Source organism: Cucurbitaria berberidis (assembly GCF_010015615.1).
Source record: "Cucurbitaria berberidis CBS 394.84 unplaced genomic scaffold K460scaffold_3, whole genome shotgun sequence".
NCBI lineage: Eukaryota > Fungi > Ascomycota > Dothideomycetes > Pleosporales > Cucurbitariaceae > Cucurbitaria > Cucurbitaria berberidis.
Genome location: NW_024468937.1, coordinates 1,963,807 through 1,988,339, shown reverse-complemented (window position 1 = coordinate 1,988,339; position 24,533 = coordinate 1,963,807). Strand labels below are relative to the sequence as shown.

At 48.0% G+C, this 24,533-nt stretch overlaps 8 protein-coding genes across 8 annotated transcripts; 4 read left to right on the top strand and 4 right to left on the bottom strand.

The window, feature by feature from the left end:
- The first annotated feature begins 331 nt into the window (after window positions 1-331).
- Window positions 332-1,388, top strand: K460DRAFT_105150 (uncharacterized protein). Its single transcript, XM_040926519.1, has one exon. The coding sequence runs from the start codon at window positions 620-622 to the stop codon at window positions 1,211-1,213; it is 594 nt and encodes a 197-aa protein (XP_040787785.1). The 5' UTR covers window positions 332-619; the 3' UTR covers window positions 1,214-1,388.
- On the bottom strand, window positions 1,238-2,205 carry K460DRAFT_366103 (cytidine deaminase-like protein). The gene has a single exon (XM_040933300.1). It carries the CDS (start codon window positions 2,132-2,134, stop codon window positions 1,565-1,567), a length of 570 nt encoding a protein of 189 aa, XP_040787784.1. The 5' UTR covers window positions 2,135-2,205; the 3' UTR covers window positions 1,238-1,564.
- An 85-nt stretch (window positions 2,206-2,290) lies between these two features.
- On the top strand, window positions 2,291-3,851 carry K460DRAFT_337177 (DnaJ-domain-containing protein). Its single transcript, XM_040931005.1, has 2 exons — window positions 2,291-2,541; window positions 2,589-3,851. Exons 1-2 carry the CDS (start codon window positions 2,334-2,336, stop codon window positions 3,482-3,484), a joined length of 1,104 nt encoding a protein of 367 aa, XP_040787783.1. The 5' UTR covers window positions 2,291-2,333; the 3' UTR covers window positions 3,485-3,851.
- A 2,176-nt stretch (window positions 3,852-6,027) lies between these two features.
- Window positions 6,028-7,041, bottom strand: K460DRAFT_405488 (uncharacterized protein; the record flags this gene model as incomplete). Its single annotated transcript, XM_040936854.1, has 1 exon — window positions 6,028-7,041. One exon carries the CDS (start codon window positions 7,039-7,041, stop codon window positions 6,028-6,030), a length of 1,014 nt encoding a protein of 337 aa, XP_040787782.1.
- Window positions 7,042-8,227: 1,186 nt separating this feature from the next.
- On the top strand, window positions 8,228-9,013 carry K460DRAFT_252696 (uncharacterized protein; the record flags this gene model as incomplete). The annotated part of the gene is made up of 1 exon (XM_040927394.1): window positions 8,228-9,013. A coding segment is annotated over one exon (786 nt), but the record flags the coding sequence as incomplete, so codon positions are not given.
- Window positions 9,014-10,867: 1,854 nt separating this feature from the next.
- On the bottom strand, window positions 10,868-18,446 carry K460DRAFT_394924 (uncharacterized protein). The gene is made up of 14 exons (XM_040936022.1): window positions 18,208-18,446; window positions 18,121-18,150; window positions 17,911-18,018; window positions 16,980-17,858; window positions 16,728-16,932; window positions 16,429-16,470; window positions 15,944-16,168; window positions 15,725-15,895; window positions 15,632-15,673; window positions 13,601-15,579; window positions 12,967-13,545; window positions 12,759-12,913; window positions 12,609-12,706; window positions 10,868-12,561 (listed from the first exon to the last, which is right to left on the bottom strand). The coding sequence occupies exons 1-14, from the start codon at window positions 18,271-18,273 to the stop codon at window positions 11,009-11,011; spliced, it is 6,132 nt and encodes a 2,043-aa protein (XP_040787780.1). The 5' UTR covers window positions 18,274-18,446; the 3' UTR covers window positions 10,868-11,008.
- A 1,070-nt stretch (window positions 18,447-19,516) lies between these two features.
- K460DRAFT_416512 (kinase-like protein) lies at window positions 19,517-22,792 on the top strand (the record flags this gene model as incomplete). Its single annotated transcript, XM_040937811.1, has 8 exons — window positions 19,517-20,134; window positions 20,193-21,172; window positions 21,227-21,345; window positions 21,398-21,529; window positions 21,579-21,627; window positions 21,683-21,906; window positions 21,954-22,142; window positions 22,228-22,792. The coding sequence occupies 8 exons, from the start codon at window positions 19,517-19,519 to the stop codon at window positions 22,335-22,337; spliced, it is 2,421 nt and encodes an 806-aa protein (XP_040787779.1). The 3' UTR covers window positions 22,338-22,792.
- Window positions 22,351-24,186, bottom strand: K460DRAFT_416511 (uncharacterized protein; the record flags this gene model as incomplete). The annotated part of the gene is made up of 7 exons (XM_040937810.1): window positions 22,351-22,560; window positions 22,623-22,817; window positions 22,873-23,187; window positions 23,233-23,525; window positions 23,572-23,777; window positions 23,838-23,940; window positions 23,997-24,186. The coding sequence occupies 7 exons, from the start codon at window positions 24,184-24,186 to the stop codon at window positions 22,351-22,353; spliced, it is 1,512 nt and encodes a 503-aa protein (XP_040787778.1).
- Window positions 24,187-24,533: the final 347 nt, after the last annotated feature.

Below are 24,533 nucleotides of genomic sequence, written 5' to 3'. Positions count from 1 at the left end.
TCTGTACGAGCTTCTCCCTTTTCTTACAATCCCACCAATTTAACATACATCCAGTCCATGTCTAAACATGAAGTCTGTGTATAGCTGAAGAAAGGATCTAGTTCCGAGATCATGGGGCTATGCGACTCGGAGGGGTTAGGACAGCCAGCCAACAATGCTTGGCTGCTGCCGCATGGGACTGTTCAGCGAGGAACTGCATCTCGAGGCTTAGGATATAGTCTGAGATTGGCCCGTTCGAGGTGTGTGCATTAGTTGTCGAGCACGGCTTAGGCAAGCTTTGCTTGCTTATCCTCAGTTATGTACGGCGACTTCCAGGGGTCACCCCACGGGCGTAACTCCTGGCGTAGCATCTCATTACCGTTGGTTGAACGCCTGAAGCGGTCGAATAACCAACATCATATTGGCTAGGTGAGATTATGTACAAGATGGGCTGAGGCCACATGCTGGGATGCGGCGGTTCAGCAGCACGCAAATATAGAGTTGTGGCTGTAAGCCATTGGTACAGCCGTACGTTTAAGCAATTCAGCTTCAAGACCAGTGGTCTGCTGGCTCAGAAGCGAGCATCGTGGGGTTTTCGCATATCTGTAGAACCTGCCCGTGTCGGTTCCTCCGCCACAAGATGTTGCGAACAATCTCACGCCATAGTTCCGAGACGGCGGGCGGTAGCTCTCGCACTTTTGGTAAATCCGAAGAGCACAACAAATCCAAACCGAGAATAATCTCAAAGCGCAAGATTTCCACCTCGAAACCCAAGGTTACGTTTAAAACTCAGACTTGGAGCGATTTGGCATCCAAACCTAGCGCTACACACAAGGCTAGGACCACAACAGTGACCAGGCTCACATCGCCAGGCTCGAATGACTCTAGACTTGGGACCAAGCGACATAGCCGCTTTGGATCACTCTTCATATCTCTTCTGGCAGTCAGTCCCATGGCGATCGAATTTAATGCAACGAATCAACAGACTATCGAAGCTGCTCAGAAGGCTACTACGCAGCCTACACAACCAACACCACCGAAAAAAGCTTATATACGGCCAGGCAGCGGTGTGAGGCCTTCAGAGACCTGCAAGACGAAGTGGAAGCGCCTGAAGTACGAGGTTAGGCTAAAAATGAAGAGTCGAAGTAAAGGGAATAGACAGGAGAGAGAAAAGTGGACACAGATAGAAGAGTTGGAGCTAGAGGAACTGAAGGTTGAGGAGAGGGAGAGTTAGAACGAGAGGAGGGATGACATGATGTAGACTTTGCTTCATATTGTTTTGCGTACGCGCCGGCCGCAGGCTTTAGTGGAACAACCACAAAATGCCAGTGTAGCTCGGATCAATGTTGAAGGCTACGGCACCCATAATGGCGACAGAAGAGGTGGTTCAGGGTGCATTAATGGGATGGCGAAGGAGCGATCTAGAAAGGACCCGGGCATCTTCATCACTTATTGCGCAAGCGGGCTTCTACAACAAGTCGGCTTATTGTACATTACACTTTTCTCGACTGCTTACCGGAGGCTTTAAAGCCTTATAGGTAAAGCCACGGACCCTACTACTGTAACATTTGGCGAATTGAAGCGTTCAACTTTTATGACCAGCAGTTGCAACACTCAATATGCGTTCTTCCAGTCCAGGAATATGGACACATTCAATGCCGTTCTCTTCCAGCTTTGTCCTCCCCTGATTCTCACCCACAAACTTCTCCGGCTCCTTCACGCCCAGATAGACTTTCTTGATTCTCTGTTCCCCGTCTTTGCCTTTGGTACGGATGATACGGTCCGCGCATGGCAAGTTGCCGCTAAGCCGTAGATTGCACGGCTCCATAGTAGTGTAGATGACCGTGTTGGGTGGCAGTGCCTCTCCAACTCTCTCCTCTGGTAGGTCATGTGCTTGAGCAAACTTGAGAAGACAACATTGCTCAGCGTGTGTATTGCCTTCACACTCCAGCGTATAGCCTCGAGCTAGAATAGTTCCAGTGTCTTCGTTGACTAGCAGTGCCCCCACGCGGAAGTTGGATGGCTTTGGTGGTGATTCGTGTGCCTGGTCCAGGGCGAGACGCATGTACTGCATGTGATCATTGGGATCTGGCGCTGGTGCTGGCGGTACCGGACCATCCCACATCCGAACTGGGCCTTCCCATTCTTCGGGCATCTTGATAGTGATAGTGATAGTGAGAGGGAAGTACGAAAATGATCTTTAGCGGATTAACGAGTGTCTTCAAATGAGAGACAGGTGGGCCGTGCTAGCCCCGGCTAAAGTCCGACTTCACGTTGTGACGCGACGCGTCGTCGAGCTTAGCGCCACTAGCTTTAGTACACGCACACTTGCATCACGAAAGAGAGGCAAAATCATGGTGCGCAGTTCTCGTAAAGCGGAGCAAAAAGCGGAGAAGTCGCGCAACGATGCGTTTATCAATGACGAAAACGACGAGGAGAATATCGAGGCAGAGGATGGCCCACCTTCTATCGATCCGTACGAGGTGCTCGGACTCGAGACAGAAGCCACAGCCGACGATGTCAAGAAAGCGTACCGCAAACTCGCACTGAAGCATCATCCAGGTATGTTCCCTTATCGTCACTGCAGATTATTGCTGACTGCGTTTCAGACAAGGTTGCCGAAGACGAGAAGGAAGCAGCGAACAAAACATTCCAAGAACTCGCATTCGCATACGCCGTCCTCTCAGATGATCGCCGACGCAAGCGCTACGACCTCACGGGAAGCACTGCCGAGACTCTCGAAGGCGATGACGATTTCGACTGGCTGAAATTCTACCGCGAACAGTTCGAGAATGTCGTCAACAAAGAAGCGATCAACAAAGTGTCAAATGAGTACAAGGACAGTGATGAGGAGCGACGAGACATCATCAAGGCATACAACAAGTCAAAGGGCAACCTCCGTGCAATCTACGAGCTAGTCATGCTCTCTGACATCCTGTTGGACGACGACCGGTTCCGACAAATCATAGATGAAGAGATCGCAAAGGGAACGATTGAGGTATATCCCACGTACGCAAGAGAGACGGATGAGACTCGTCAAAGCGCAAAGGATGCCGAACAGAAACGGCGCGAGGACTACGACAGGCGCCAAGGCAAAAAGGGAGAAGTAGAACAGACGACCGGCAAGCCCAAAGCAAAGAGCAAGAAGAAAGGTGCAGGCGACATGGCAGATCTTGCAGCTCTAATACAGCAACGACAGAAGTCAAGAGCAGGCAACTTCTTTGATAATCTGGAAGCGAAGTATACGTCCACGTCACGAGGCTCGAAGCGATCAACACCCATGGAGGAACCGCCCGAAGAGGCGTTCCAGGCTACAGCAGCAAGGAAGAAGCAGAAACAAAGTGGTCGCTCTAAGAAGAAGGCTAAGGATGAAGACGAAGATGAGGAGATGAATCTTGGTGAAGAAGATGTAGGTGACTCCGCTGAAGAGCAGGAAGAAGCCCCGCGTAAAAGGAAGGCAAAAACTAAGACGAGGGGACGTGGACGGGTTAGCACTGCGGCTTAAGGTTATTATCTAACCTCGTCGTATGCTACTTGCATATACAATGATTGATGGATGGCGTTCAAGGGTAGGAACAGTCAGCAACTTGCATAGCACGGTGTTCGGTCTTTGGCACAGGCCTCATTGATAGCAACCGGACAGGTCGATGCGCGACCAATGATCCCGGATGCAAAAGGTTATGTATCAATTCCCTCAATATTTATCGGGCCCAGTATGCTCGTTCTAGGCTCTAACGAGGTTCTCTTTCTTTCTAAGAGCTACACATCTGTTTACTTTGAGGTTTCTCTGCCTTGGTCGTTTGCCATGTCAGTGATTCATTTCGTACTTTCATCATAGCAGTGATTCATATAGCATTGTCCACTAACGTACCACTCTCCATGTCTCTACCTGCCCACAACTTCCTCCACCGGCTACAGTATTTACTCACTCACCTTAGGTACTGGCGCTACATCAGCAAACGCTCTCCCCAGTTACTCTACACTTAACCTGGTTTGTTATCGCATTTGCTGCTTAGCTTGTGATCCAACTCGCTTTCACTTCAAGTTTTCCACGTGCGAAATCTGGTCCACAAGGCCACCACGCTCGAACCACCTCACCAAACAACATTACTATAATTCTATCGCTTGGCGCCATTACGTTGTCTCTCACCTGTCGATCTTGAAATCAGGACGTAATCGACTTCAACTTTGTAACTTCAGAGGGCATGCTGACCAATCCCAAGACTCCAACGGCGCGTAAGGTGCGTGACATGGATTTGAAAGCTACAATTGAGTACATTCTGACAGACAAAGTGTCCACCGACTGCAACAGCGTCTAATTCAAGTTCGCGAGGCTCTACGAACGGTCAACAGCAGCGGAAACTGTCTACAACCTCACAAAACTCCCAACAGCGAAAGACATCTACTAGCTCTCAAGGATTACCAATGGCGGGCAATAAGCGCAACGCTAAGACTGAGGTGAGTTGGAAATTGAGGGCATTGCAGGCAACAGGATCATTAATGCGATGAAAGGGCTCATCGCGGACGAAGAACACGAAAACACCTGCGGCCAAGGGCGACGTTCCGGCGACCCAGAAAGTGCCACCTCAAAAGAAACAGAAGATGGATGATGAGACGATGGATGCAGTGAGTATCAGTCTGATCATTTCAGAAGGAGTAGACACTCCAAAACGAATAGCTGCGCTGAATACCTCATAGACAAAACACCAAACAGCCGCAACTTCTCCTCCAGCCCAAGCCCAAAGCCAACTGCTTACACTTATACCGACACCCCAGCAAAATGTCCACTCCAACCAAGGCCAAGTCGGCGCTAGTACCATGGCGACTGATCTGCTTCTTCACACCATCCGCAACAATTCTAACCTTCTCCCTGCCGACCCATCCCATGGCCCGATCAACAGCGCTCACATCGACAACATCGCCCACGCTATGTGGCAACTTGCCTTCAAACACGAAGCTATGCTGCAGCAAGCATGCAACTACAGCGCCATGTTCTCAAACCTTAAGCTTTCAGCGCTGGCAAAGTTGAATTTTCTGCCGAGTTGGTGGTTCTTTAGAGAGATGACGGTGAAGACGTTGGGGGAGGGAGGGATGGGATGGAATGTGGATGATAGGGAAATGGACAAACTATGGAGAGAGGCGTGCTATTGGAGCAGGGAGTTGATGGATAGGAATAGGGCGGTGAGTGCGGGTGACTATGGTGAGAGCGGCGTCAAAGACGAGAGATGGGGGAACACGTAAGGAAATGATAGTGGGTAGAAGCTTGTGGAGTGAATAGCTTCGCGCTTCCGGGATTACTGGGCGAAATGGTACCGGTGGACAGAGGAGTTTTATAATCTTTTCCAGCTGCTCTTGCTCCTAGTTAGAAAAAGCGATTTGTAATTATCCGGTTCAGAATTACGAATAGACTCCTCGCGATTGCCATATGCTAGAGCGCTTCATCAAGACACATCTAGAGTATGGCTAGACAGACTTGGTTCTAGTGTATTAAGAAAGAGTGTCACTTTAGCTTTTATCCAAGCGGACTCTTCGCTGCACTTACTTTCTCGCCCTCCATGAAATATTGGACGAGTTGTTCTCGATGTAGACCTTCATCAAATCCTGAAGAGCCCGAGGAATGAAGGTTGCCGGAAGATTAAATTACAAAAACCATTGTCCCCTTTGGTGGGCTACCATATTAACGCTTTCACCTGAATAAGCCCTCTAGCCACGGCTTAGATATGATAGAAACAAACCACACAATGTGCATCTATCGTCCGCTTCACTCCCGTTTCGACTTGTGTCGAGATCACATACAATTTCATCTCGTTACAGATAAGCTCAACAGGTTTTCAGTCAACCAGACATAAGTTCGACCACATCTACAACACTTCTAGTATTAACCCCCGCCCTTATGATCCAACGATGACGCAACCTCCGCTCAAAGGCTATGTACGCTCTCAACGATATAAAATGCCACGGAAAAACTCGTCACAAGGAAGAAAAACTCCATTTTGAAAGGGTCATTGACCATTCTACATACCATTAACATACATGTTGAAAAATAATTTACGAGCTAGTATATTCATAGATATGAACACGGCTACTCCAAGATGAGGATGAAGAGTCATCGTCACCATAATCTATTATTTCATCATCAGAGAAGTTGTTTGCCCCCTCCCGCCACGGCTCTCCAGGCGTAAAATTCCATGGGTACCACATTAGTATCTTATCCACACGCACAAGCTTCAGTTTACCATTATCAAAGTCCTTGTCATCGTTTTCAATCAACTTACTTGTCTTTATCTCTTCACGGAATTCGCCAGTCTCCACCATCATCCTCAACCTCTCAAGTACTTCTTTTCTGCCGCTAGCCCAGAATACAACTGGTCCACCATATCTTCCAACACACGGTTTGTCTTTACTTTCCTCCCCATTCCCTTCACCCCAGTGATCGGTTGGACATTTCAGACTTTCCGGTGTGCCGTCGTAGACAATTAGACGCAAGTACATACGCAAGCCGCAATATGGGTCATTGGGGCGCTCCACATAAGCACCGACTCCAATTTTCCCCATTTGCAGCATATTTTGACTTTCGATGTATGTACGCCGCTCGTGGTTTTTCTCGAGAGATAGTGTGAGAACAGAGCATTGGGTGCATATACCGATGGTTTGCCCTCGAGCATTGTCGTAAAACTCCTCCTTTTCTTCATAGCGAGTGCCCTCGGCTTCTTCCCGATTGAATGTACAGGGACTTCCTGAGAAGCCGTGGTCCCACTGATTTTGGCACTGAACGACGGCGGCTGGGTTCGCGAAGTACAGCATCTTGGCATGGTCTGAACCATAACTCTTGTGAATATCGTGGTTATAATTCTTGTCAATTCTCCTGTAGCCACGTTCCCAGAAGGCCCACTCCTGCGGAGAATGACTTTGCCAGTGGCATTTAGGGCAGAGCCAGAGGCCTCTATTATCGACTACAAAGTTTGTATATGAGTGAGTTGGTTCCTTGTTATATATATCCGCGAATATATCCTCGACAGCATAACTTTCAAAGTTAAGGGGTGTTGCGAGGTCTTGTGCCATCTCGGATAGGATTCTGCTCTAGAAGTTGAATGTAGAATATATATATGCTGATAATAGATAGTGTTTAGCAAGAGACTGTTATGTGTGCGAAGAGCGACGAAATATGCAGCAAAAATCCAGCTCTTATAGTTGGTACCTGTGAGTCCTCCATGTTGACGCGGTGGTCTGACTCTTGAATGACTACTCGCGAGATGACTATAGGGCACGCCTTCTTGAAGAATTCTTGCTTATCTATAGTGACCGTACTCCTATGACAGCATGAGGATGTTATTGCAACACAAGTGCCGTGGTTTGTACTATCTCTTCTAGTATTGTGATTTGCTATTCCCCAACGGGCCGCACACATTACCCGACTGAATTTTAAGTTCTTATCAATTCAATGCAGCTCTTATTATCTTGGTAGAATGTATGCAGGTGACAAGGTTTGTGTGTTGTGCGCAACTACGCTAGTAGTTAGAGTGAAAGCGCCAAATTCCTCAATCTCAATCTAGTATCTACGAAGATGACGTCAGGTGAGCTTGAGGCTTAATTTGCCATCTTTTGCTACTATCACGGAATTGGCTCGTGTAGGTTTAATGGGATAGTGAAAGGTGTTTTGGCAAAGGATATAGTGAAGCGCAGCTCCACGCGCACCTTGCACCTCGCAACCACACCTTTCTCTTTCACCAACCACCTGCCTCCCGCACCGTGAGACCTCTTCACCTAAGGTTAGCTTTAGCAAGCGCGTTTCTTCGTGCGACGTCCGCACGCTTGTTTTCCTCTCCTTTCACAAGCGCGAAGCTCTCTTCCTCGTTCCGCCTCAATCTCCCTCCCCGGCCACTTAAGATATTGCACGCGGAATTTCCCGATAAGTTTCCATTTAAATCATAAATTTGGACGTGTGTCTGCCTCCCGTAGACGTCAATCGGCTTACTCGCGCACCACACCACTGCTGGCGGCCATCATGCCACCCAAGCGCAAGCAGCTCGAAATCGACACCGCAAGCGATTCGCGCTCTCTCAATCCGGACAAGAAGATCAAAATTAGCTCGCAGTCCTCATCAATCGTCACTTCAAATTCTACCGTTAAGCGAAAACAACCAGCAGACGGCCCAGCCTCTCACCCTCCAGCAAAGAAGATCAAGCCGAGCCTAAAGCTATCGCTAAAAGTCGCCCCCAAAGCCACAACGAAGAGCAAGCGTGAGAACCCATCTGAAAGCTCAACAACGAAATCTCATCTCATCCCACGCGGCGTTCGCAAGAAAGCCACACTCGGACAGCGAGACGATGCTTTGTTGCGCATGCTCTGCGACGACTCCAAGACCAACGAGGTCAAGGAGTTGCACTTTCGCAAGATTTCTCATTCAATGATTGACTGGAAAGACGCTAAACACATCCGTGACATCAACGCGTGGAGAAATCAGATCTATGGCCGAGCTGGGCTGAAGGCTAAGGAGGTTGTAATGTGGCACGAAGAGGAGGAGCTGTGGTTCGAGCTATACTTCCACTTATCCATTGCAAAGTCTCGGACGCATGGAATCCTACTGCCAAAAGCCAAAGCGGTATTGGATGCATTCAACGAGACATTCGTCGGAAGCGTGTTGAAAGACAAGAATGGGAATGAACTTGAGGCTCGCGGCGAGCGTCAACCAAATGCGTTCACATCCAAATTCAACCGAATCTGTCCACATCTGAGATCTCGGCTACAGCAATGTGTATTTGGAAAGTCTGGTGACACCTTTGTTCCCAAGGTCACGCAGGCCATGCTAGAGAAGTACCAGCAGATGAAGGCTGAGATGTTTGCCAAGGGCATCACCAGCGAGTCAGTTTACTCCGACAACCTCCAAGAGTGGCAGAACTTCTTTTCGCATCTGCCAAACCATAACGCCTTCGAGATGCCTGAGGTGCCCAAGGATTCGGTGAACACTAAGGAAGATGACGCTGCTGCTACCCTTATCAGCCTTGCTCACCAGCCCGTTAACATTCAAGAGTCCGCGTTGATCAATGGTATGTTGCTATCGAATGCTCTTATATCAACATCACTAACCTCAACTCAGCCGCTCAATCAGGTCATGAGAGTATGACGCCTCCGCTTACTCCTCCCCAAGAGGTATTTGACGCTGCTATGAAGCCTTCCGATCAGTTTCGCTCTACTATAGCTGATCCGGAATCACCATTCAATGTAATCAAAAACAAAGCCACCTCGAAGCTTCATCGAGCATCTCCTAACTCAACCTTGTGGCCCATACATGGCCCTCAGACTCCGGTCGAGGGTACACAGTCCTTAGATAATCACGCTTAGTATAAAAGACGAGAGTATTCATTCATTTATGTTACGCGCCTACAATAACCCTCTTATCGCCGGCGATGGCAAGAAAGAATTGCTCGTATCTGCTACATCAAGATGCTAGACACCATCACTGCGAAAGAGGAGCTTCCTATCATGGGGTGCATTTACTCCTCGAAATGGGTCCTAGAAGTTACGATTGTCTCCTTATTTCATCGACACTGCTTCCTCGAGGTGAATTCCCGGACGATGACTGATGGCTCAAATTGTAATTTTGATTTGAAAGTGGCATCTCAAGAAGCTCTTTGGATGACCAACCAACCTATCACGAAAAAGGTTAGAGATTATCTAGACCTCGTCCGTTTGGTACCCTATTTCTGCTTTGCACACGCTATGTATCGTGCTCTCATATTTACAACATGCCTGCGTTGCGTCGGAATGGCACGTTTGCGCACTTGTTTTGAACATGTTCGCTAATAAAAGTGCGAACGTGGGCCGAAACCCATTTTGCTGTATCGTTTCTCAAAAGTTCGGATAGTTTGAGCTCCGGGCTACTTGACGTCTTGTAAAGGATTTTACGCCTTCTCCCCTGTGTATAGCTGGCGCATCCTAATACTCACGTATGCGGAACAGTATCCAAGCGACACAAGTATCTAACTGGTCAATGAGAGAGGCAAACAAACATGAAATACACGTCTGAATGCTGAAAGTGATGCATCCTCTCTTCCTGTGGTCTCTGATCATCCCGCCCCAAGACCACGCCTGTAAATACCGCCATGCAAAAGCTCTTTCCTCATACCATCTCCCCCACCAATCTGCATAAGAGACCCTACGCGAACCGCACCCCCCTTGTTACCGCACACTAAAAAAGTAGATTCAGGAGGAAAGGAACGTGAGCTAGGGCGAGAGGTAATATCTAAAGCGTGGAATGGGCGTACGGGCTGCGGCTAACGTTGACTAAGAGGAGAAAGGCGAGGTGAATTTGTGTAAATGACGCTCTTCAATGGAATTTTCTCTAATAGGCGCAGTCGAAGTAAATCTTCAATGAACAAAGTAGTTAAGAGTGTAAAAAGTATGAAAAGGCTTTGTTTACGTTAGCGGATCTTCCACTACAGCGTCGATGATAATGATCAAATCTAGATCAACTCTATCATTTAATAGAGATGATTCAAAGATCATGTTAACATGCCATATCTAGTGGCTTTGTTCCTAAATGTTCTTGTGTCGAGAAGGCAGAGAGTAGGAAACCAGGGAGCATATAAATAACGCAAGAAGATAATAAAAGTTCCAATAAGACAAAAAGAGACAACGAAATGTGGTTGTCGATGTTTAAGGGTATGCTGAGCGGAACGTTTGTTGATGCCGGAACGCAGTCGTCGACGCGTGGGATGCCCCATTATGAACTGTTTCGACTGTTGAATACGACAACCCATGAGTAAGGCTGATAGGTGGGCAACACTGCTCGAAGATGTCGATTTGTAGAGACATCTGATGTCATCATCCTAACTTTTCGAGGGCTAGCATTTGACAAGAAATGTAACTGTGAAAATTCAATGCTTTACCCTTGCAAGAAGTCATGACGCATTCGGGAACCTCAGAACAACAATTGCATACCGTTCCCTTCCACCCATCGCGAGATCACTTAGCGCTCGACATCCATGGTATCAAATTCCACTCGTTCTTACACATTGCCCCTAGAAATTTATCCGTCAACAAGCTCAACGATGTCACCAAACTCCTGAAATAGCCATGGCTCAAGGTCCTTGAAGGCTTTGGGAACAGGTTTCCCCTTGGCTGCCACGCTCTCGACTGACTGAGCCTCTAGCATTCCAGAGGCATCATCTTCTTGAACTATAGATTTTGCGGTCGATCTTCTATAAGAGATGGGCGGGACAACATTAGGCTGCTTGAGCTCCTTCAGCTCTAGCTCTTCCAGCATGCTCTGGCTTGGCTTCACTGTGACATGTGAAGCCTGAGAACTTTCTTTGTGCTCCAAGTATAGGAACTGAGGTGACTGTGCTGAGGCCTTGCGAAGGTGAGCTACAGCTGTGGATGTTTCTTCGGGAGCGCTAGAGCTGTCAACGCTATCTCCTTCGATGTCCAGAAGTAAGTCTTCTTCTCGGTAATTTGAATTATCCATCAGGTCTGCAGTTTCCCCCAGGGCTAGCATGACATCTGTTTTCTCACAATCCTCTGTTCGTAGGCTTTGTGAGTCCGCTAGCCCAATCATAGCATCTCCGAGAAGGGAGTCGTCATCACCAAATGTCTCGGACCCACAAAAGGTGACTGTTGCTGTCGTTGGGTAATCCATATCCTCATCAAGTTCCGGTAAATCACTAAATTGAATAGGGTCTTGTGTGGAGCGCTGTTGAGGGGCACTAAAGAGTGAAGAGGTTTCGGTGAATTTTACATCGCCGTAGTCGCTCGATGACTGGGGGCGCTCTAGAGAGGGCCGATGCATGAAAGCCAGATTATGTTCACCACCCTGAGAGTAACAGTAGGCCGGTTTCTTGTGCATGACCGAGTGAAGAGAAGAGGGAATATCCTTTCTCTGGACAGTCTTGTGTAACTGATGCAGCTCGCGAAACTCTCGGGGCCCGATGGTGGAATAATCATCCGACTTAGTCTTCTTCTCTTGTTGTGTCAGGTCCAGCTCCTCGATTGGAGCGGAGCTCTTCCGTTTCAAGGTTGTGAGTTGTAATTTCGTCTGCGTCTCCTTCCCTTTCTGACTTGCTTCCACCTGCCTAGGCTGAGGCTGTTCTTCACCCAACGAACCACGCTTCGTCATGACTTTTTTCTTTGTTGGTTTGTCCATGCCATCCTTACAGCACATATGTTTGCAAGTAATTCTGTTCTTGCAGGGGTGATTACAAGCCCATTTCCCATTCGTAAGCTGTACTGGCTGTTGGACATGGTCCTCAGCAGTGGTTTTCGTCTGCTTTGCTGTACTGTTGTCTTTATTGGACCAATTTTTTGGAGTGTTCTTTTGTGTGATGGCATCGGTAGGATTGATGTAGTTGTCGATGTGATCAAACTCTAGATAGTCTAAGGAAACCTTCATGAGCTCGTTATCGTCGATGCCATCATCTCCAAAATCTTCACTACCAGCCGATCGCTTTCGGGCTACTTTGGGTGTTTCTGTGCGGCGTTTGGACATGTTGGGTTGATGCGATGTGTCCAATTCAATCAGCTTAGGGGCCGGAAACATTGTGGGGGAAATCTGCGGTTTCACCGTTGCTGCACGCATAGTGCCCGCTAAGAGCTATCAGCGATTTCGATATGTTGAGATGTGAAGAACTCACCAATCCCATCACACATGACATAACAGTTGATGCTCTGATCTACGCCCGTCAAGAGTACTGGAAACACTAAGCTCTGTCCAGGACCTAGTTTTGGACCACTGTTCAAGATTTAGTAAAATAGAGAGACATCAAGATGCAAAGGCTACTTCCCTGATACGAGCGAAATGTATTTTGCGCCCGTCAGAAGTCTCCGCAAGAAGACAGACATAGACTGGTTTACCGGCGAAACGATGTGGCAGCTTCTCGTTGATGAATCCAATCTCCGCTTTGACTTGGATCTTCACCCCATTCGGCACTTTCGTGACCTATCGGCAATCAGCACCCTTTATTCCCACACAGAATTGACGGAAGAGCTTACTGATGGCGGCTGCACGTGAATTGACACACGAAGCTTTGGAAATTGTTTGACCTTATCTAAGATCCTGAGACCGAATGGAGGATTTCTGCCAACAATAGTCTCGATGCGATGGGGGTCGCAACCTTCGAGGTCATCCATGCATCTGATACCAGCGTTGACAAACTTCCGAACCGCGACGACGCCAATGCCTTCAATCTGCTTCATTTGCAAGGGGCTGTCATCCCATGCTCGAGCACCTAGGCTTCGTTCCAATAGCAGAGCGCTGTGGATACTTGTTGCATCGTCCAAACATATTTGACAGTCGATAATACATCGAATCAAGCTGTGGATGTTTTTAAAGACTATTTGAGTCTCTGCAATGTACTGTGATTTGTACTTGACCATCTCGCCGTCCCAAGAGATATCTGCAGATCCGAGAACAGATTGAATGATTAAGGACACTTTCTGGGCAGGCAAATCCAGGTTGACGGGGATGGACCAGCGAACCGATGGTGACTTATTGAGACCCTTGTAAAAACCTTTCTCACCTTGTCGAAAGCGTATGTTGGAAAATTCGGAAGCCTGAGAGATGGCCGATAGCTGGTGGCTTTGTCAGTGTCATGGGTTCAAAAATCTATCGCTAGGAATAACTCACGATTTCCGAGGGCGAAGATCTTGACTGAAGACCCATGAACACTTTCATAGTTGAGAAGTGAACGTAGTATCGCGCCATAGCATGACCAAAATCTGTGCATCGGAAGTACTCTTGGCCTGAAACGAGATTGTTTTCTCGTAGTAGAGTAATCCCACGGAAACAGATATCGTCTACCTGCTCTTCGATATTTTGACAACGTGTAGCACCTTCGAGCTTGTAGTGTGCAGGATTCTTCTGAAGCCGAATATAAAGAAATGTTCCACCGAGCCACTTTCTGGCCGATGGGAGATCACTGATAGTTCCAAGACCGATCTCAGCGTTCAGATGATCGATGAGGTTAAGATGAAGCTTGCTTTCCAGTAGCTTTTGGCCAGTGACCAGCGTCTCATAATGACGAACCTTAGTCTGCCGAGTCATGATGACTGCTATAGCGCTATCATCAAACTGTGGTCTACCTGCACGGCCCAGCATCTGCATCATCTCGAGATCAGAGTATTCTTGGAGACCCTCCGCCGTGAAAGACAGGGTATTCTTGATTATAACGAGGTGACATGGCAGGTTAACACCTACCGCGAGTGTCGACGTGCAGCAAATAACGTTAATCTCACCAGTCAAGAAGGCCTTCTCGACTTGCATTCTGTCGTCTAGATCAAGCCCAGCGTGGTGAAAAGCCACACCCGAAGTAACGATGTCCCGGAGGTCTTTGTTGAGTACAGCAGGTATTTTCGATGGAGGGTTCCACATGCGGTCGCGCACAGGTCTCGAGATCCACCAGTTCGCGATTAGCTTTGCGGTGTTAACGGTGGAATTCCTGGTTGCACAGAAGATCATGATTGGTTTGGACTCAGAGTACTTCGAGATTACCTCCGGAAGCCTTGCGTCGAGGCCCTTCTCGAACGCAAAGTCGTTGCTGTTGTTACAGGCATAGCCACAGACGTGTCTTCTAAGCTTCACCGGCCTAAATTCTTCACCAAACTTCTCGTACGCGGCGGGAGAATATGGCTCTGTCGTGCTTTTGCCCAACCAGGCTGCCACGTCTTGAAAATTTGGGACCGTTGCTGATAAAGCTACAAAGCGGACTTCGGTACCGATAGATTTCATCCGCGAGATGACCGCTTCTAGGACTGCGCCACGGTCCTCCTTGAGAATATGGACTTCGTCAATGAGAAATAGTCTAATAAGTCGCATCAGCTTTTCATGATCCTTCCACTTTCTCGTGATGCTGTCCCATTTCTCTGGTGTCGTAACAATAATATTGGCGCTCTGGACGTTACGAAGATCTAATGCATCACTGTCACCCGTAAGTTCAGCACACTTCAGGCCAATCTGATTGAACTTCGTCTCCCAGTCACGCTGGCGTTCAGAACATAGCGCTTTTGTCGGCGCCTGGTAGATGACCTTGTACTGGCCAGTTGCGCTGGTGGCAACAGCCCGACAGATGGCTAGCTCCAAGATAGCTGTCTTTCCACTTCCAGTAGGTGACGCGAGTACGAAGTTATCGCCAGAATTGAATACTTTGTCGAAGCACTTAGATTGGACGGCATTGAAAGTTGGATATGGGAACACCGTTCGAAGCCGATCTGGAAGACACGTAATTGGCACTAGCCGAATACCTTGAACAATAGGAGGGGCATGCAGTAGGTCCATCTGCCTAAGTGTTGACCTCATAGGAGTTATATGTTGATACGAGCGCTCGACATGATGTTTCGGTTGTGCGAGAGGGAACCGTTCTTCGTGTTCAAGTGTCTGAAGATTGGTCGAAATGGCCTGTTGAAGAGGTTGCGTGGAATCTTGGTTCTGACCAAATTGAGTGTGTCGCTCATTCCCAAATGACTGCAGCCCTGGGGCATGTTGTTGCGCAACTGGGCTGTTCTGCTCCGCTCGACGACGGGCCGCCCTCAAAGCCGGACTGGAGGATGGTCCAACTTGCACGTCAGAGCTAGACCCAGGTGGCTGAGTGTTACCGTAGGCGAAATGACCTATGTCACTATCAGCATCCGATTAACCATAGTATCAGAGCAATGAACTCACTCAATTGTCCGAAAATGCCCTGCTCAGGGCCACCTTGGTGTTCTGTCATTAATTCAGCAGCAATACAATGACCGCAAGAGACCATGCAAGTACCTATTCCGGCGTACCCGTCGTCGTCGTCGCGAGAATAATACTGGGTCTGTAACTGGGATGGCGCAGCATTACTGAAGTACTTCGATGGACCAGGAGCAAGCGACAATCTTCCCTTCCCTTGCACAGCCTGTCGCTGGCGGTCTTCATACGGTTGTTGCATTGATTTCTGATCTATGATCGTCAGTAACATCATCACTACACTCAGAGTACACTACGAACCGAATGCGTCGAAAGACTCGCCTTGGCTGTATTGGTCATCGTCTTCGACTACATCGTAAATTGGGCGATCGTATTGAGTAGCACGATAGCGCTGTCGTGGTGCAACCGGCGTTGCTGGCTGGTTGAGATGAGCGGCAAAGACCTTAGAACGCGGTGCCTGATGTGCGGAGTCTCCACGGTCGAGATCTTCGTGCAGGTAGTAGTCGTCATCGTCACTCATTGCGACTGCAAGAAGGCTAGACCTAGGATAAGAAGGAAACAGAAATTCAAACTAAAAGATCGAACAGAACGATGGCGCCGAGTAATTTCGGGCTGGTGTGGCGAATATCTCGCGAGAGGTGAGAGACGTCGGGGTGGAAGGGAAGGGACGCTGGGGGGAAGTCGCGACCAGATGTATCGTCACCTCGTCTCGCCAATCAACGCGACAAGGACAGTTTTGTTATGCATTTCATGCTTCATTTAGCAATATGTACTGCGCGTCTTACCAAATGCTCCGACATTTGGGCCCATGTCTTCGACACACTTGTCTATAGGAGTCTAATCAGCATCGGGTAGCTCAGGGCACCAAATATGCACAACAGCCCGCTCTCCGAAGTTCCCATGCTATTTCAAGGCCTTTACTGGCAAAAATAACGTCGCTCATAGAGATAGTGCGAATAACGGGCTGACGCGGTGCGCTGCAACTCGTTCATGTGAGATGGCTCTGCCTCTTTTGTCTACGACTTTACATCAACGGGAGCTCATGCATCTCGTTTGAGAGATCTCCGTTCTTTCGTGGGCGTACTAGGCCTTGAGGTGCTTGATCCATTTGATCGGAGTGGACCTTTTGTGGTACTGCCATGCACATCGTCATACTCGTGAGACAATGGATTGCGATCAACAGTCGTCTTCTCAAAGTTTGCAATCCCTACCGGAGTCTGAAGGGGGGTTCGCTCTGGTTTGGTGTACAAGTATGTCGCGAATAGTACAACACAAGTGCCGAGAAAGAACTGTGTCGTGTTAGTAATAAGACTCTCAAGGCACTCACAACACTCACCGATCGGGTGATCTTAAAGTTAAAGAAGTATACGCTAGCAATGCAGCTGAATAAAATCGAAATCGACGTTGCGAAGTTCTTCGCGATGTTGTCCGCGTAGTTGATGACTAGTGCCACGATAACGCCACCGGTTGCCTGGAACATGATGGCTGTCCACACGACCCAATTGTATCCGGCGAAGAAGCCCGTCTTCGCTATGATCTCGCCATCTTTCCACAAGACGCCGAGAAACAGCGATGGGAATAGAGACCAGAACGAAAGCTGACAATTGCGCACCCACAGTGATGTGTTTTTGGCGCTTGTTGAATCTTTCAAAATCTTCTCGAAAGTGACTCCAGCAAGGCCGGACAATGCACATGCGACCAAAACAGCAATCAGACCAACCTGACTATTCATGTGTGCAGTTTGCATAGTGCCATCTTCCTTGATACCCTCGTATGAAGCGGATCGCCTTGCCATCCGTGCTGCAGCATGACTACCGAGGTTGTGCATTGTCTCAAGTGTCCGCGCCCAGACTTTCGAATCTGCTGCCTTCAGCGCGTCCCCGGCTGGCTGAGAGGTGGCCTGCGGGACCTGTATTATGGACACGCCTATTATGAGAAGCAGTAATGATATCCATTTGCGCGACGAAAGCGATCTACCCAGCATCAAGACACTGAAGATAGCAGTCGTAAGGATCTTCAGCTGGTATGTGACCTGGAATGTGGCCGCATCCAAATTGCTAACTGCGACGTATTGTAGTGTGTTTTGGATCGTGTATAGCACTGCTGGTATCGCGAGCTTCCAGCTCTCGTTCGCAAACACGGCGGTCGTGAGGTTGGAGAACAGGGTCGCTGCGGTCGTGTTCGGAGACGCGGTTCTCGACATCTCGTATAATGCCTACCCACTAGATCAGCACGACTGGAGGACTTGTTCGCATGTGTTGGCATACCATGGTCAAACTGATGCCTAGTTTTATCACCTCGTTCAAAAATACGCTTGTGCTTGTGTGATATCTCTGCCCGCCAACCAAGGGCATAACTCTCGAGTAGTGCATGACCTGAGATCCCGTCAGCCTTTTCTAGGGCCCTTTTGTCCTTGTCTGTCCATTCAACTGTCCGGTCGTCGGTCGTACTACGGGCGTCGCGCGGGGTTGTCATACCAAAATGAGCGCCGAGTTCTGGAATGTGAGCTGTTGTTTATGTTAGTTTATGGGGCGAGTGAAGGGTTGGGCGGTTTCTGCGCGTACCGTGATAAGAGAAAGATGCTTCATCGACACGCCTCCCAGCGTCCCTGACGCCGTTCCTCTAGTCATAATGCCCTTTATTCCCACACTGCGTCTAAAAAACGCTTCAAACGCGTCCTCCCAAGCAAAAACCCAATTGCACGGCTGCCGTCGAAGTAGGATGGTGAACAAAGCGCAAGATAACGCGTATCAGAAAGGAACGACAAGAGGTTTACAATGTTGGCTAAGCGGCGCGGATCGAGGTCATCTTTAAGAGTTGTCAGCCCTGGCTCCTGCTAGCGACCCCAGACCGCCCTTGCGTACGGGGTCTAGTCCTCGCTACCAGGCGAAGCTCCATCTTTAGCGTCGATCCTCTAAGACTTATGATTTCGAGATAACTTGAGGGCGAACTTATCGCAAGCCAACAGGTATGTCTACAACCCTTCTCTTCCCCGATAAAATTCCGATTGCACTTGTAAGCCCATTCCTTGACAGTCCCCAAAGCTAACATCGAGGAGGCACCATCCCAGTCCTGTCGAAGCCACGACTTTCGATTCGTGAATTTTGCAATTAATAAAGCCGACGTTCGCGACATCCTGCACTTGAAATTTCATTCTGATATACGATGTCGCACGCCCAATCTTTGCTAGCATAGCTATAAGTTCGCAAGCTCCGACTCTTATCACTTGCTCTCGCGTTTTCGCATTCCCGGTTTGCATGTGTATACTATTCAATTGCTGGAAAAACACATCACAATATTTGTATAGCAACTAGTGGGAGAAAAAGGATAAACGTCTCAGGCATAATAACTCCCGTCTAGGGTCTATTCATCCGTCCAGTGCTGCACCAACTGTCCCACCAGATGGGTCAATACCACTTTGGGAGCTGATGCTTTTGGTCCCGACCTTGACCTAGGCTAGTCAGGAGGGCGACACGATGATCTTAAACAATCTCGATAGAAATACACGAATTACTTGTCTCTAGGGGATTTCTACGGTCTGTATCAAAAATGAAAGGGACGATATAAATCAACTTCATCTTGGACAAATCTTATCTCACTTGCCCTTGAAGGACCTCCAGCAACATCGTCTAGTAGATGTGCAGGCATCTCATTGGTTTCGGATAAGATCCAACCTGAACAAGGCTGCACCATGTGAATATTGTGCCTGCAGCTGTGACTGGTCAGGTCTAGAACGCTCAGCTGACTGACTGTGTGCGCAATGACCCATGATGTTCAGCTTCGCATTAGGCAACATATGTGTGCCTTTCAAGGTATGAGCAAGCAGCTATCTTCCAAGCTATGCCTCGCCTATGTCAATGATCTTCACAACAGATGGCCACCCCGTACCAGCCCAGCTGCGAGAGCGCCCGCGAACGTCTAGTGATACGGCAGGTGACCCCGCAGTCGAAACACTTGCCCCGAGGGAAAACCTCATACTTTCCACGCAGTGCCATCGTCGATGTCCTGAAGGAGTTTCCGGTTCAGGACATTTTTACTTGCAATTGTGCAAGATGTCGGCACTATGCCGGTCTTCAAGGTGGTTTAGACGATCGCAGGCAGCGCTGTTCTGATCGTGAACTTCTTGGAAAGTATGCCACCATCTATGCGCTGCTCATCTACCTTAGATATCCTAGCCTGATTTCAATCTTTCTCCGTCAAGAAGTTTCTCTCGACAAAGGCTACTTGTCTCGTAGAGATCTGAGGGTTCTCGATCAATACCATGTCCTCACAGACCGTCAGAAACAGATAATTCGGCAGGAGGTCTTGGAAACTCAACATCGCTTTCGTGTACGGCACTTTATCAAAAGGAATGAAATTACAGACGTCGACGAGCAAGAGATACTGCCGATTGTTGAAAGGAGTACTCCGATAGGGAAAGGTGATTTTGGGGAAGTCTACGCCTTTGAACTCCCTGACGAGTATGTAGACGATGATTTGAAGAAACTTCAGGTCAGTTGTGCTTCTCGATTTTCTTATATTCATTGAGATAGAATCTAATAACGGCTAGATCAAATCCTTTGCGCGAAAGATCTTCGATCGGCGTTGGACCCAGGCCGACACCGCTAAGGAATGGGTAAATCATCTTTACACCAATAGCCTGAAACACCAAAACCTTATGGAAGCTCTTGCCGCCTTTGAATATGGTGATTATTTCTTCATCGTATTTCAGCTCGCCCAGACCACACTCTGGAGGTTTCTAAAGGATGATGCAGGTGGCGTGACATTCACTTCGCAAGAGCTATGGGGCCAGGTTCAGGGTCTAGCGAGCGGACTCGCATACTTGCATGGACAGAATGTCACAGGTAACAGATGGGAGAATGGAAAGATGTATCATATGGATCTCAAGCCGTCGAACATCCTGATTGTCAATGGCATCATGAAAATCTCGGATTTCGGACTTTCTCGATACAAACCGGACCCAAATCCATCTGAATCCAGACTCATTGGAGACTCAAGACAAGACGGAGCAGGCGTCTATGCGCCTCCGCCAGGTCGAGTGGATGAAGGATGGGATGTCTACTCCTTAGGCGCTATTCTGAGTGAAATTGCAAGCTTTGACATTGGCAAGACGGTGCGAGTCGAACAATACAGAAGGGAAAGAGGAAGCGACACATTGAACGGGCAGCGCTATGGCTCAATACACTTCTATTACTCGGAGACGTTTAATCTGAAGCAATCCGTGGTTCAGGAACACTATGATCTTCTCCAAGAAGTAGAGAGTCGAGGCGCTCCGGATGACATAGATCCGCCATCTTGGCAAGAGCAGTTCTATCATCAAGGGCTTTTTGAGAATATCGAGAAAATGCTGCATCAGTCAACTGATGAAAGGCCAAAAGCATCCAAGGTTGCCGATGAGCTGGATATGCGTATCAGACAAGCTGCTAGGGTCGCCAGAGGGTCTCAACCGCGCAAAATTGACATATGGAATCACACAATTCAAGGCACAGTCATATCAAAACCGGAGCCTCCAAGAGAGGCATATAGGATGTGAGAGAAGAATCCTTCCTTCCATAGGATCCAGCAACTGACTGGAACACACAGGATTGCTTACTTGGAAGAAACCCCTTGTGGACTTTGGCTCTATCCAGATGACAAGGTCGCAATCGTTAAAGTTCGACGATTTATATATGACGAAAGGTTTCAAGAGTTGGTTATAGAGGGTATGTAGATTCCAGGATAAAACATCCCAGCAGCTGCTTACGTTGAGCCTAGTCGACCGCAAACGGCCTCGTTCGACCAGAGTGATTAAACCACTCTATGTGAATAGCGCCAATAGCTGTCAGCTGAGTTTTACACATTCAGATACTGAGACTGCGGACCTTTATAGATTTCCAGACCTTTCTGGTTAGTAAACAGTACCTTCAAAACCAACACGTACTTAACTCTTTTCCAGGAGCTTTGCATTTCCAAAGCATCATGACTGGCGAGCATGTTTATCGGAGGTAAGATACACCTTAAGTATCTAGCAGAATTAGCTCTCTTAGTAATCATCAATAGCATGAGCCTCGAGCTCACGAAATTTGCCTTTCTCAGAAAAGAGATGTTCGGTTTCCTTGGCAGGGGAGCAAATAGAGAGAAGTATTACGAGCACCAAGACGTCGCTGGTCCGGCCCACCTCCAAATCTGGACAAATTGCGACTTAGCAGATGAAAACAATGCTCCAAGTTCTCTAGATGTCACAATCGCCATAATAACGGAGACGCAACTTGATCTGGTTAAGTGTATGTAAAATCTTAAGTATTGTAACTTCCAGCTAATTACCTATCAGTCACAAATCCGAAAGGACTAAAAACGCCAATCGAGCGCGCAAACACCATCCAGCTCGTAAATAGTATAGATATGGCGTGTATCAAAACCCCAAACGGTATGCCTCTGACGCTTAAAGGCATTGAAAAATTCCGGAATTATGCCGAAAATAAACACGAAGGAGTGAGATTCTATCTGAAAGATGAAGCAGGTGAGTGTTTCTACTCCTATTCCTCTACAATTACGTTGTTCTTTGAATATAATGTGTGGAAGTACACATATCTAACCAATAATAGATGTTGCGATCTTCTGGGAAAACTTGACAAGCCTCCACAAGAGATGGGTCGAGTTGTATCCAGTATTCTTTGCCCCACCGGCCGCTATGGCCGCACCAGGAATAACATGAACCCAAAATTGCTCTATGCTAGAACGTTCCTGGTGTTGCTCTTGGTCTCGTCATCTTGGTCCAATGTAGTGGGCCTCCGAGAGTACCACCAATACCACATTGCCATAGTGATGGCGGAGACTGCGAAGGCTACTATTACGTAGATCCAGACATTTGACGCAATAGCTAGACTATGTCCGTCTTTGGTGTCTTCAAATCCGAAAAAGTTCGAACCGAAGAGCGTCTGTTGGTACTCAGATTAGACCTATCAGACTGATGTAACATGTAGAGAGTTAGGATACTCACTGCAACGAAGGTCGCTGGTAAAAATACTGAAGTGATGAGGGCAATCACTTTCATTGACCTGGTGTCCTGGGTTGACTGCGAAGTCAAGAGTCTGACAAGTTTATTCTCCTGTGCGCTTTGTTTGGAGATCTCATGCATGGCGGAATTCATTTCGTAGGTTGTCTCGGCTGAGCGAACGTCTAATATGTGCTCTATCTGGAGTGGTCGTACGTCAGATATGCTATAAAGCTCAATCTTGAGGTGTGCTTACCATCGAACCGACGCCTTCCGCTCTGCTCACCATTGTCGTCAGCTGCAAAGCATGCGTTTCGATCTGGAACATGCAGTTCCCCATCATCATCTCGTACTGACACAAGAAGCTAGCTGTTTCTTCAAGTGATGTTGGTTTCATGCGGTCGAAGAATGTCTGCAGGCGTTGACACACAGTTTTGTTAAGCTCAAGAAGGTGGACCAGTCGCTTCAACTTATCTGTCATTATCTGTAAACTTCGTATATCATCGAAGTTGGTATCAATCACTCCCTCTCGTGTAGCCCGTTTAACATTTGAGAAGAATCCTCGGTCCATCTTCACTTGTCAGCTTTTTAATATTTGCGGAATATTATCACATACCAAGGTTGAGAATTGGTCTTCCAAGTAGTTTAAATAGTCTCGCAAGTTCTCTGTGAGACAAAGAAAAATGAGTGCATGGTAACGGAATTGCGAGGTTGGACGGGACTCCTCAACACACCCGAGAGCCTTCGCTATGCGCTCGCTAAGTATCTCTGGGGGTTGGAGAAGGATCCAAGTGCATGTAGTCGAGTTGGCACAATATTTGTGGTAGACCCCCGTTTGTCGAACTGAGAAGGGGTCTTGCGGTAAGGATCGCCCATGTCGGACCACGTATTTAAAATTGTAAGAAATCTCTATTGTATTTAAGCAAGAGTTCTTCAACAGCCGAGTGGGACTCACCATAGGAGGAGTTTTGTGAGCTCGATAATGAAGGGTACAGCCTGGTAAAACAGGCGGCAAAGCTCTCCTCCACTGCTGTGATCCTCTCGCCAAATATGTGCACCACATCCAAAAAACAGGGATGTACCTCTAAAGCAGTGAGAAGCTTCCTAAAGAATTCTTCCGTGATCAGAAGCTGGCCCCAAGAATATGCTTGTGATATAGCACTGCTCCGAAGGTAAGCGGTTTTGCCTTTCCAGTGCCTGGAAGGCTCAACAAGCACTCACAAAACCCGAGTTGAAGATTGCTGCTTGAGACACAGCGCCAGTTGATAAGGAGAAGAAACTTTTACCCGCTTCAGCGCATTATTCTCTTCCGGGGAAGGCACCACTAAGGGATGTTCAGTATAGGTGTGGGTCTAAGATTTTGGAACTTAGAACACGAACCTTTGTAAGAAATCAAAGTCAACATTCCTAATTCACTTTTGGCCTCTTGGGGTAAGAAAAGTCTTTCTCCATCCTTGCTAAGCCTTTCGTTGTATCTATTTGCATCGGCATCAAAGGGAGATGTGGAGATGTTGTAAGGATATGTCTGCCACCCACTAAATAATCGAGACACATATTCTGCTGTAGCCATGGCAAACAAATAGCTTGTCACGTATTAATCTTTACCAAGTATCCATGCAGGGGACGGGCTACATATTGAGAGATGGGAAAACATGGCGGGGTACGCGATTTTGGCCGACTCAGCCGCACGCCTCATTACAAGCAGCGTCATTAGACGCTATGAGTAATTCGACCGGTCAATGATTTCCTCGCCATAAACAAGCTTGATTTACTTGCTGGGCCTCTCTAGTGTCAAACAAGAGCCCTTGGTTGGTCATTAAAGAACACATCGTAGAACCGCAGCCTAATCAAGCACCACTCTCATGTTCGCCACTGATCACCGTTGCCTGTCGAGATCCTCGCCCATTCAACTCATTA

Bases quoted from the DNA above. Each gene is read 5' to 3' on its own strand.
- K460DRAFT_337177 (XM_040931005.1), top strand. From the start codon at position 2,334: ATGGTGCGCAGTTCTCGTAAAGCGGAGCAAAAAGCGGAGAAGTCGCGC. The intron at 2,542-2,588 runs GTATGTTCCCTT...ACTGCGTTTCAG, and splicing joins CGCACTGAAGCATCATCCAG to ACAAGGTTGCCGAAGACGAG.
- K460DRAFT_394924 (XM_040936022.1), bottom strand. From the start codon at position 18,273: ATGACTAGAGGAACGGCGTCAGGGACGCTGGGAGGCGTGTCGATGAAG. The intron at 18,151-18,207 runs GTACGCGCAGAA...CATAAACAACAG, and splicing joins AGCATCTTTCTCTTATCACG to CTCACATTCCAGAACTCGGC. The intron at 16,933-16,979 runs GTGAGTGTTGTG...AACACGACACAG, and splicing joins ACTTTAAGATCACCCGATCG to TTCTTTCTCGGCACTTGTGT.
- K460DRAFT_366103 (XM_040933300.1), bottom strand. From the start codon at position 2,134: ATGCCCGAAGAATGGGAAGGCCCAGTTCGGATGTGGGATGGTCCGGTA.
- K460DRAFT_105150 (XM_040926519.1), top strand. From the start codon at position 620: ATGTTGCGAACAATCTCACGCCATAGTTCCGAGACGGCGGGCGGTAGC.